This window comes from Molothrus aeneus, chromosome 23 (assembly GCF_037042795.1).
Source record: "Molothrus aeneus isolate 106 chromosome 23, BPBGC_Maene_1.0, whole genome shotgun sequence".
NCBI lineage: Eukaryota > Metazoa > Chordata > Aves > Passeriformes > Icteridae > Molothrus > Molothrus aeneus.
The window spans coordinates 3187392-3199413 of record NC_089668.1 but is presented as its reverse complement, the minus strand read 5'-3'; the positions used below and the strand labels follow the sequence as shown (position 1 = coordinate 3199413).

General features: G+C 55.5%; 1 protein-coding gene across 2 annotated transcripts in view; it reads left to right on the top strand.

The window, feature by feature from the left end:
* The window catches only part of COL8A2 (collagen type VIII alpha 2 chain), a 30036-nt gene extending 18036 nt beyond the window's left edge, over positions 1-12000 (top strand). For both annotated transcript variants that reach the window (XM_066564655.1, XM_066564656.1), the window contains exons 2-3: positions 2678-2868; positions 7236-12000. In XM_066564655.1, coding sequence (XP_066420752.1) covers positions 2694-2868; positions 7236-9157 — 2097 coding nt within the window. In that variant the 5' untranslated portion in view covers positions 2678-2693 and the 3' untranslated portion in view covers positions 9158-12000. The remainder of the gene's footprint in view (positions 1-2677; positions 2869-7235) is intronic.
* Positions 12001-12022: the final 22 nt, after the last annotated feature.

The window sequence follows — 12022 nt, the reverse complement described above, 5'->3', positions numbered from 1 at the left end:
AAAAAAAATGAATCTCATGGGATTTCTGTTGACCATACAAGAGCAGGTTCTTGACCCCAGACCCCAGGAGGACAGGCAGGGGACCCCCAGGAGGATGGGCAGGTGACCCTTGTCTGTCTGTCTGTCTGTCTGTAGCCACCCCATACACATGATGGACCTGCCACCATTCACGACCTGCCAGGCGAGATGGGAGCATCGTGTGGCTGCTCCGTGTGATTAATTATCAGTTCATAACACAGGAGATTTCAAGCATGAAAGAGCCTCTCCACAAGCACGTTGTGCACACTTTATCCATCATATGAGACTCCAGATGTTTCCATTTTATTGTTATTAAATCACTGCCTGGAGAGCGCGGGTAGCAGGAGGCCTCCTGCCCCAGTGCCGGGCACGGCCTGGGGGGGACAGCTCAGCACCAGAGACCCCTTTTGTTGAGGGACACGTACCTGGGCGCTCAGGCCAGGCTTCCCCTGCTGCTCTGCAGAGACTGGGGCAGTTGGAATGACCTGGCTGAATCAAGAGGGTGACAGAGGACACAGAGCAGGGAACTCAGTTTCATATCCAATATACAATGAAACCGTGTCAGATTCCCTTGTCCTCCCTCTCCCTTCCCTCTGGCTCCATTTTCCCTGCATCCCACATCTCTCCAAAGGCTGAGGTCTCACAGCAGGAGGATGCAATGCCCAGGAGCAAGGGGCTGAACCACCCCAGGGTGCTGCTCCCATGGCAGCATCCTGAGAAAACGGGAGGAGCAGGGGTGAATCCAGGTGGGAGAGGAGAGAGCTAGGAAGGGAGGGAGGTGAGATGGAGGCACAGGGGTCATACCAGGTAAGGAAAACAAGTAAATAGCTGATTCAGGGGTTTGTTCTCCTCTTTTATTTAACAGAAACTGTATTTTTACAGCTGCAATCCCTTAGAATGGGATTCTTTTCCCCTTAAACAAATCCTTGTAAAATAATGCTTCATAAAAAGAAGCGTTCCTCTCCTCGACCCTGAAGACAGAAAAACAATAATGCCGGCGAGGCCCTGGCCGTGCTGCCAAGGAGGCTGGGGGTGGCTGTCACCCCTGTCCCTGGCAGTGCCACCCAACCCACAGCCACAGCTTTGGTGTCTCAGTGGGAATGGCACCGCTCTGGGCCTGTGGTTCTGGTGGGATGGGCAGAGCAGAGTTCCCCTTCCAGCATCTGCCACAGCCACCTGCATCCTCACAGGGTCCATCGAGCTGCTAATGGCAGGGCCATCCCTGTCCCCTCCAGCCCTCAGCTGACTCCAGACCATTTTCCAGGCACAAGAGCAGCTGTCAAGGCTGCCTCGTCCCTGGAGACTCCAAAAACCTGCCAAGCCCTTGTGGCATCAGGAACAATCCCATGCCAGGGCTCCCTGCTCCCTTGACTTAATTTGCTTTAATTTTGTTTTAATTTGGGTTGTTTTTTCTCTAGGCTGCAGCTTTTTTTTTTTTTTTTTTTTTTTTCCACTGCTGCTTCAGCAAAAGCGATTCAGGAAATTCCGATGAAATCCCAGCATGCAGCAGCCCTGCCCCTGCTCCCTGGCAGGACAGGCCAGGAGCTTAATTCTCATTAATAACCACCACAGGTCAATTATTGCGAGAAGGAGGAAAAGCAGCAAAAAGCTCTTTGGCGTCACGTGTTGTTTAAGCTTCCGAAAATAAATGTTCTTTGCAAATCAATATGTTTGCAGCTCCACACGTGGAGCTGACAGGGAGAGTTGCTGGAGGAAGAGAATATTTATAAAGAGGGTTTATTTTAAATAAACAGGCACTTAAGGCTGAGGCTGCTGCTCCCATCCCTCGTCCTCTGCGCGAGTTCCCGGCGCTGCCCGCAAAGCGCCGCAGTTGAGCCACAAACACGGCAAATCTCTGGTTCCCATGTTGTGGGTTTGGCCCAGCACCCATTTGGGATGCTCAGCACCCACTCAGGACGATCAGCACCCATTTGAGAGGTTCAGCACCCACTCGGGAGGCTCAGCACCCTTCCCTGCCCCCAGGGAAGGCAGGGCTTGGCAGTGGCAGCTTGTGCTTCCCACAGGGTCCCAAGTGAGAGGAGCCCCTGCTCACTTGAGGGATGTGACAGCAATGCTGGGCTTAGTGGGCTTGCAGGTCTCATCTGCCTTTTTACCACCTCTTATATTTGCTAGATATGCATAAGGGATGTGAGAGTTACCACAGAAACTCAGGGCAGCCTCTGTAAGACTCCACTGGGCATCCCTATGGCTGGTTACAGTGCAAGATGAGGGAAGAGCCTCCAGCTGTGCCAGGGGAGGTTCAGGTTGGACATCAGAAAGAATTTCTCTGTGGAACGGGCTGTCAGGCATTGGAAGGGGCTGCCCAGGGAAGTGGTGGAGTCCTGGAGGTGTCTGAGGAACAACTGGATGTGGCACTCAGTGCTCTGGGCTAGTGACAAGTGGGGATCAGTCACAGGTTGGGCTCAATGGTTTTGGAGGTCCTTTCCAACCTCAGTGATTCTGGGATTCTATTCTATAAACTGTATTCACCATGCATCACCCAGCTCTGCTGTGTCAGGAGGGGCAACGTGTTCAGGATACCTGCCCCACAAAAAGGCAAATTCAAGGGAGTCCTGTTCCCATGGGGATCATTCCTGGACTCCCAGCTGGTCCTGGTGAGGGGTGTGTGTACCCAATGTCACTGTTGCTTTGTCTGCAGGAGCCGTGGGAGCAGGATGCTGCCGGACGTCGTGGCGCTGCCGGTGATGCTGGGCACGCTGGTGATGCTGATGGGCCCCGGCTCGGCGGCGGGAGGCGGCGTGGGGGGCTACGCTCAAGTCAAGTACATGCAGCCCATGGTGAAGGGACCCCTGGGACCCCCGTTCCGTGAAGGCAAAGGGCAGTACCTGGGTAAGGGATGCACTCTGTGGCACTGTGTAAGGACACGGGGCAGTGGGAAGGGGATGTGGCACCTCACAGCCACGGGGCACTTGTCACTCTCCACCCTTCAGGCTCCTGGAAGCTGCCTGGCACAGCCAAGGGTGCTGCTGTCCAAAACACTTGGCCAAGCATGGCCGGATCATTTGGGTCTTTAACCCAGGGACAGGGTGGACGCAGCTCAGCAGGGAAGTGAAGCCCTTTGCTGGGGCTGGGAGGGCACCTTGGTCTGGGAGCCAGGGGACACAGGGGACCCTCCAGCCTCTGGCTCCTGCCCTCCTGCCCATCCCCAGCAGCAGGAGGCACAGAAGCCCCAGCACTCGCTGTCTCTGCCTTTCCCTGCTGTTAAACCTGAGCTGTTCTGGCAAGGCTTTTTCCACTCCTCCACCTATTCCGTTTCCCTGTCTGCATTTTGCACCAGCTGGGAAAGGAAAGAGTGCCAAGGCTGGCGCTGAGACCCAGCCTGGCAAGGGAAGAGCAGAAGAGAGACATTTCCTCTCTCGGAGAGCAGCAACCAGAAACTCCAGACATGTTGAATCACTCCCCACTGAGTGATGTGCACCCAGAGGGGCAGAGGCACCAGGGTCATTGCTCTGCACAGCCGGGGCTCCAGCACCCCCAGCCTTCCATAATCCCTTGTCCCCAGCTGCCCTTCCTGCACCCACCCCAGTGCTGGCACCACCACGGGATGGGGCCCTGCTGGGCTCAGGTATCCAGGCCTGCCAGGTCGGTGCTTGGCCCTTGGGAAGAGCCACTGGAGCCTCCCTAGGGGTTGTCATGGACCTGGACCCTCCCAGGAGCTGAAGTCTTGGCTCTGGGAGGAGAAACCAGAGAAGGCTGGGCCACCGGTGGCTGATTTACTGGAGGGCTGAATGGCTTATCAGGAGTTCAGCCCAGCACATGTGTCAGAAAACACACAGCAAAACCTGGAGCTGAAGTGTGCTACAAGGCCCCCCTCCCTGCCCCCTTCCCAGCTGTTGTAAAGCTGCTCCCTGAATCCCAGCCAGAGCCAAAACCTTCCAGCGTAGCACAGGAACACTTCAGCTGCTGGTGGGACTGGATTCAAATCTCTCCCTGCTGTTCTCCCTTCTTTTTTCCCTTCTTCCTATGCATGGGAGTGACTTGCATTGCCTCTGAGCAATGCTGCCTATGGTGGGGAGAGCAGAGTGCGCCAGGCTGGGGCAAGGAGAGGTATGGACAAGCTCTGCCAGGTTAGACCAGGCAGAGGGGACGCTGAGGCAGGGCCGAGCACAGAAGTCCCTTGGACATTACTCCTCTAAAACCCTTGGGAAGGAGAGGACAGGTGGGGGACAGGAGAGAGGGACGCAGGGACAGCTGCAGCCCGAGCCACCGGCTGTGGGGCCGCACAGAGGCAGCTGGGGAAGCCGGTGCCTCCTGGATCCCACCGAGCTCCCATCTCTGCTTAACCTCTAATTTGGCAAGGAAAATCCCTGCTGGCCTTCTGCCCTGCTTGGGGAGCTCAGCTGACTCGCCGCGACGGCGCAGGGCTGTGCCGTGCCCCTGCAGGTTACCCCGGCCCGGGGGGAGCTGTGCAGGGCCCCCCGGCTGCCCCAGCCTGGCCCCGGGGCTGGGGGGTTCCCTCCTGCCTCCAGGTGCCATCTGGTGAGTGACAGGTTTCTTCAGGGTGCCAGACACCTTTTCTCACCCAAAAATAGCTGCCCCAGAGCACAGAGGGAGCTCAGGGGAGGAGATGCTGCTGAATGCTGAAATGCTCAGAACATTGAAGCAGAGATTTGCACATTGGGGGTTTATTTTGGCTTAATTTCAACCATGTCGATGGCCCTGCAGCCAGGTAAACCCACGAACGAGTGCTGTGCTGGGGCACCCACTGCTGGGAGACAGCATGAGAGGTGCTAAAACACTGATCCCACACAACATCCCTGTGAGCCTGTGAAACTCTCTCACGAGACAGAGCTTGGCAGCAGCTCTGGAACAAGCTCGGCCGGGCTCCGCCACAGAGCAGCCAACCTCTCCTTCCTGCAGTGTCATCTGGCCGTGCTGGCCAGACCCACTGCTGGCTGCTCATGGCTGGGAACCACTTCCCATCCCGCTGGATTGTTCCTCTGCTGGCCAGGCTGTGCTGTTGGTTCCCCTCTCCAGGCAGGACAGGTCCTTAACGGGATGAACACAGCTCCAGAGGGGCTGCAGCACCCACCTGGCCACGTCCATGCTCCTCAGGAGCTGGGATGCTCTGCGGTGGGAGCTCCCAGGGGTCATTCCTGCCCTGTCCCCCTCCCGCTGCCCCAGCTGGCTCTGTTAGCATTCACAGCAGCTCAGTTCATGCATTGAGGGGAGCACAGAACCCCACGCTGGTGCTGTGAAGTGCAGAGCTCCGAGACATGTGTCTGTGGTAAGACATGGGCTTTTGAAATCGGACACCAGTGGGGCTGCAGTGTCCCAGTTTCTCTGCGCTGACGGCCCCGGTTTGGTTTTCCCGTCTGCTTTTTTGGCCGCCTGCAAGCTGGCAGCTCCCGCCTGGCGTTTCTCTCCACTGCCTTGTGTGAGAGAGTGTGTGTGTGCTTTTTCCTTCCTTCGTGGGCTCAGCTGTAGATCCTTGTTCTGATTCCATGCAAAATGACCTAGAAAACGAATTCATTTCAAACCATTGCAGGAAAATAAAAAATTAAAAAGAAAAAGTAGGGGGAGAAAACACATTGAAATCATTTACTGGAGAATTTTTTTCCAGAATTCAAACCCCAGAAATAGTGCAGCACGGCACAGCTCCCTTGCCCTCTTTTCCACACCGTTTTCCTGGGTGAGGAGCAGAAGTTTGCAGAAATCCAGTGGCAATGTCATGACAGACAAGTATTTCCTTCATCAAGAGAGCCAAGTGACCACAGCTACAGCTGGGGACGTGGGCCAGGCTTTGATTTATAGATAAGCTCTAAAAGTGTTTCTATTACCCAAGGAAAACACAGCAGCACCAGGCTGGGAAGGGCCAGAGCTAATTGCTGTGTTCAGGGCAGGCAAAGCCACCTCTGATGCTCCGGGAGCTGTGCCTGCTGCTGCCACAGTTATTCTTTTCACGTGTCTCAAATCTCCCATAAGCTTTTCCCGTTGACTGAGGAAATCTCCGTGCTGGCAGATCCCAGCACCACGTGTGTCCATGCTCCCAAAGCCCAGCTTGGCTCACCGAGGGGGCCAGACTGGCAGACCTTGTATCCTGCTCCCACCCCAGGCAGGATCCATCCCTATCCCAGGAACTTGTCCATATAGATCTCTTCTCAACTGGAATGATCTCCCTCGGGCAGTTTTGATTTAAATTCACGCAAAATGTCATAGCCCTTTCCTCTGCCTTTTGCATTTCTCACCATCATCACGTGCACATGTGACTGTCGAGTATTTCCTTCATTTCAAACTGCCCAAAAAAGAGTTTGTCAGATTTATTCTTTCTCACCCTTTCCTGGTGTCACGTGGGAGGTGACACCCTGCCTGGGCCAGCCTCGAGGAGTTATTTATGCTCACGTCTGTGCTTTCCATGCTGAGCTGTGGTGGGCATGTCATCTGCCTCTCCTTGCCTTTGGAGTCTCTCAGCCCATTAGTTTCTTTCTTATATCCGTTTGCAAAAGACCTCAATAAATTCTTGAAATGTCAAGTGGTTGCGGCCTATTCCCAGCTGGGCTGACTCATTTGGACGGAGCTGAGGCTGCATTTCCCTCCCAGCTCTTGGCTTCTGCTCCATCCCCAGAGCTTTTTTGCTTTTTGGTTTTTCTCTGCCTTGCTGGACTCGGGAGCTGTGCCAGCAAGCACTGTAGGCATGGCCTAACCCATACATCCATCACCTCCTCAGGCTCTGGAGTACATGTCCAAGAGTTTTCTTTTTAATCCAAAAGGATTAAAGGTCTCCCAAGGCCCTGGACTCGCGGGACGGGGTGAGGGATTATCCCCAGTCTTGGCTCGCTCTGTCGTCATCCTCTCAGCTGAACCCAGGCAGGAACAACTGAATCCCACGGTGCTTTCGAGGCCGCTGGGAAGCAAGGCAGCAGGAGGTTTGAATCCAGCTCCAAAACCACCCTGCAGTAACTCATCACTAAATAGCCCTGCCAGAGCTGACAGCAAGCACTGGCACCTTCCATGGTGGCACCGGACATCATGGAGGGATGTGAAGCTGGAATGAGAGAACTCTGGGCTTTGGCCTCCCCTCAGGACAGCCCTGCTGATGCTGTAGGGGCCCAGGAAGCTGCTGTGGCCATGTTTCAGTGGAAGGGTCCCCGTTCAAGCCCAGCCCAGGCCACTCAGAGACCCCGGTTCCAAGATCCCAAGGACACTCCTTGCCCAGGGCCAGCTCTAATGACACTCTGTGTCTCCTCTCTCCACAGACATGCCGCCACTGCTGCCCATGGACCTCAAAGGCGAGCCAGGACCGCCAGGGAAGCCTGGCCCTCGTGGACCTCCCGGGCCCCCCGGCTACCCCGGAAAACCGGGCACAGGGAAGCCAGGAATGCACGGCCAGCCTGGGCCTGCTGGGCCCCCGGGCTTCTCGGGCATTGGGAAACCGGGCATCCCAGGACTCCCCGGGAAGGCGGGTATGAAAGGGATGCCCGGAGCCAAGGGTGAGCCCGGCATGCGTGGGGAGCAAGGGCCGAGGGGACTGCCCGGCCCGCCGGGGCTGCCCGGGCCAGCCGGCCTCTCTGTCAATGGGAAGCCGGGTCCCCAGGGCGGCCCTGGCCTGCCCGGGTTTCGGGGAGAGCCTGGCCCGAAAGGAGAGCCGGGTCCCCGCGGAGAACGAGGGATGAAGGGTGAAAACGGCGTGGGGAAGCCAGGCTTACCGGGGCCCCGGGGCAACGGGGGCCCTCCCGGCCCTGCGGGGCCCCCCGGGCCCGCCGGCATTGGGAAGCCTGGCCTCGATGGGCTGCCGGGAGCGCCCGGGGACAAGGGCGACATGGGTCCCCCGGGCGGGCCGGGTGTCACCGGGGAGCCCGGCCCTGTGGGGCCGCGGGGACCCCCCGGGATCGATGGGATCGGTGTCCCGGGCGTCGCGGGGGTGCCGGGGATACAGGGCCCCATGGGACCGAAGGGAGAGCCCGGGATCCGTGGCCTCCCTGGCCTGCCAGGCCCCACGGGCTATGGGAAGCCGGGCATGCCCGGCCTGAAAGGAGACCGCGGGCAGCCCGGGGCACAGGGAGCCATCGGCGATAAGGGGGAGCCCGGCGTTGATGGCGAGCCGGGCGAGCCAGGCCCTGCCGGCATCATCGGCCCGCCGGGCCCGCCGGGGTCCATGGGGCTGCCGGGCAAGCACGGGCTGCCCGGCCCCAAGGGGGACGTGGGGCCGAGCGGGCCCCCGGGAATGCCGGGGATACGCGGCGACCAGGGCCCGAACGGCTTCGCGGGGAAGCCGGGGGTGCCGGGAGAAAGGGGCCTGCCCGGGTCACTGGGACCTCCCGGCCCAACGGGCCCCAAAGGTGAACCGGGGTTCATCGGCCTTCCGGGGGTGCCTGGATTAACGGGCGGCCCCGGGCCCAAAGGGGACGGTGGGATCCCAGGGCAGCCAGGGCTGAGGGGCCCCTCCGGCATCCCGGGATTGCAAGGACCTGCTGGCCCCATGGGGCCTCAGGGGCTACCAGGCCTGAAAGGGGAGCCTGGGCTCCCTGGCATTCCCGGCGAGGGGAAGACCGGCGAGCCTGGCCTGGCCGGACCCATCGGCCCACCCGGAATGCCAGGAACACCGGGGCTGAACGGGCCACCAGGGCCACCGGGGCCACCTGGGCCACCAGGAGCGCCAGGAGTGCTGGACGAGACGGGCATCGCGGGGCTGCACCTGCCGGACGGTGGCGTGGAGGGGGCTGTGCTGGGCAACGGGAAGCCAGGCAAGCCACAGTACGGCCGAGGAGAGCTCGCTGCCCGCATCGCGCCGGCCTTCACTGCCATCCTCACCTCCCCCTTCCCCGCATCCGGCATGCCCGTCAAGTTTGACCGGACCTTGTACAACGGGCACAATGGCTACAACCCGGTCACCGGGATCTTCACCTGCCCCGTATCCGGAATCTACTACTTTGCCTACCACGTGCACGTTAAAGGGACCAACGTTTGGGTGGCTCTGTATAAGAACAACGTGCCGGCCACCTACACCTACGATGAGTACAAAAAGGGGTACCTGGACCAGGCCTCGGGCAGTGCCGTGCTTGAACTCAAGGAGAACGACCAGGTCTGGGTACAGATGCCCTCGGACCAGGCCAATGGGTTGTACTCCACGGAATACATCCACTCCTCCTTCTCCGGGTTCCTGCTCTGCCCCACATAACAGCTGTTGGGCACGTTTCCTTTTCACCCACTTTAGCCATAAACTTCTTTTTTTTTTTGATAAAAAAGTGTTTTAAAATTAATACAAAAAAGAAAAATCACTGGGAAGAACGCGCAAGACATTGTCATGGGACCTTGCTTCACACTGTTTGATCCATGAGTCAAGAGGGTAATCGGGAAGGAGACATCTATCCATCTATCTTTCTTTTTTTGGGGGAGGGAGAAGGGAGGGAGGGGAGTGACTTCTTCAACAAAGCATATTTGGAATAAGTACCCCAGTGACTGGACATCAAACACAGGAACACACTTGGGATGGCAAGGATCTGGCCATCCAGAGAGGAAGACCAGACCCCCATGGTCTGTATCAAGTGCCCTCATTTCCCATTTGGAATGCTAGATAAATAAATCCAGCTGTGTCATGGCTAATGTGTTGGTAACCAACGCAGGGTCCCAGGCACTTACACAAACCCATAGAGCAGCAGGGATCCACGCTGGATTGAGAAATTTCCTTCCAAACCATCAGATGCCCAAGTTCCAGGCTTGCTGACGCCTGTTTTTCCAGACTGTGCTTTGGGGCAGTCTCTCCGATTCACTCCAGATTCAGTGTGGTTGGATTTATAATCCTAAAGAGTGGAACACTTTGCATAAGCACCTTCTTCTAAGAAGTAAATATTATTTTTAACCCTCCCCCCCAGCACCTTTAGGAATAAAATCATCCAGGCACTGGTACCTGGGAGGATGCCATGACCGGTTCCAAAGGCAGTGAGGGAAGCTGGGACCCCGTGATGAACAACGATCTGCTCTCTCCTTTCACCTGCTGGGAAGTCCAAGGGCTGGTCCTGTCCCGTCTGTCTCTGCAGCCCAAAGACTTGCTTGGCCTCAGGAGCATCTCTGCCCACACGAGGATGGCAGTGCAAGCCTAGCTCACGGTGCTGCCAGCTGGTGTGACATAAGGAAGTGCCACTGATGGACAACTTGCTTTTCCTGTCTCACTATTTTGGGATGTGTGAACTCTTGCATTGGTGTCCCCCCTTCCTCTGGGGATCTTTGAATTAAGAAAAAACAGTGCTGGTTCTAACTTTCCACACAGTGATTTCACCACGGTGCTATGACCCATTGAAGAACATCACTTACAAGTGTAGTGCAATACCTGTGACAGGGCACCAGCCCAGGGGCCACTCTGTGACTTAGGTTAAAGAAATCAACATTTGCCTGTTGTTACCACTTTGTCTCTCTAATGCTTGGAGCATTTCTGACCTGAGCATGAGCTGCAGGGCTCTGGGCCAGGCATGATGGCACTGCCCCACACAGATCCTGTGGCTTTGCAGGTTTTCTCACAGTAGAACAGTCACTGCCACTTCCAGGACAGGGATGCTGCTCATCCCAGGCCAGGAGCATGCTGCTGAAGTCAATCCATGTGCATATCCCACTGCATGTCCTTCTGCAAAGGCACATCCCTGAGAAACAGCAACAATTTGGTCACCAGCTCTGACCTTTGCATTTTCCCAAAGCCTGTTTGATGGCCAAAGAAACGTAGCAAGACTGGGACTGGGCTTGTTTTCCAGATGGACTCTATGAGATATTTAAACAACTTTTCTTTTTCTATTTCTGTTTTGCTTGTTTGTTTTCTCCTCAAGCCTGTCCTGTGTTTCTGCCTCTTGCCATTCAGGCCTTCCTTTTAAAAACTCACCTACCCTGAAATTAAGAAACTCAAGAAGGAAATTTGCAGTTGGAAGGCCAGTGCTCTGGGCACTGCCTGTTGGGGCTGTGTGTCCCATCCCTGGGATCTTTTCCCTGTGAATTTCTCTCCTTAAAGCTGCAAGTTTCATGCAGAGATGAACCTCCAAGCTGGAAGCTGTCTGATCCCACTGGACACTTTTAACTCCTGAGGGCATGGTCAGGACCATTTGGGTTGTGATCCCAACAGGTTATATCCCAGCAGGAACAGTCCCTTAAATAAAAAGTGGAAGCTCAGATGATTTTTCCAGACACAGGTTTGGTAGGAGAGGATGCTGGGAGGGGATTTGGCTCCTTTTCTCTGGAGAATAGAGGGATTTGAGCTGGTCCAGCCTCGTGCAGGGCCAGGAGCTGCCACGCCTGGTGGGAGCTTCATCCTGCTCCTCAAAGCAACTTATTTATACTGTGCCTAATCTACAGCCCATCTCTTCTTGTTCTGTGCTGCTTCATTCCAAACTTCTCGTTCGAGCTGGCAAAAAGCAACGACCAAACTCCTCACTGTAGCCACCCCCAGATTAAGTTTGTGCTGTAGATACAGTTTTGTAATTCCACTTTCCTATCACGTGCAGAGCAAACCCATAATCACCCCTAGCAGCTATTTAACCTCTTACATTTACACACTAATGGAAAGCAAAGATATTACACGCACATAGTTAGGCTAAAAAAAAAAAAAACGATGCACAGGATGAGGGAGGCTGTTCACTCTCCAGAAGGATTTTTTTTTTCTGGAATATTGAGTACATATTAGCCAGCAGAAAGGATTATTTTCTGTCGTGTGTGTGAGCGCGTGGGATTTTGGTTTCAATCACAAGAATAAAAAAGGTTGGGTTGGATGAGGTATGTCTATTTTTAATGCTGAAAACTGCATTACAATGTGCATTTTTATATACAAATTCTTACTATTTTTTTTTAAATTTGCCTCTAGTATCTTCATTTCTAACCTAGTATATAGAGGTTTTTAGTTTTGTAAATACTTACTACATGCACTGTCCTAGTAAAAGTTGGTTTAAAATGCACTCTTTGTGACCCAAAACTGACCTGCTCTTCACAACTAAAACTGCAGTACTTGATTGTATTGACAAACATCAATAAAACTTATTGTATAGAGGTGGGCTCACCTGTGCTTTGT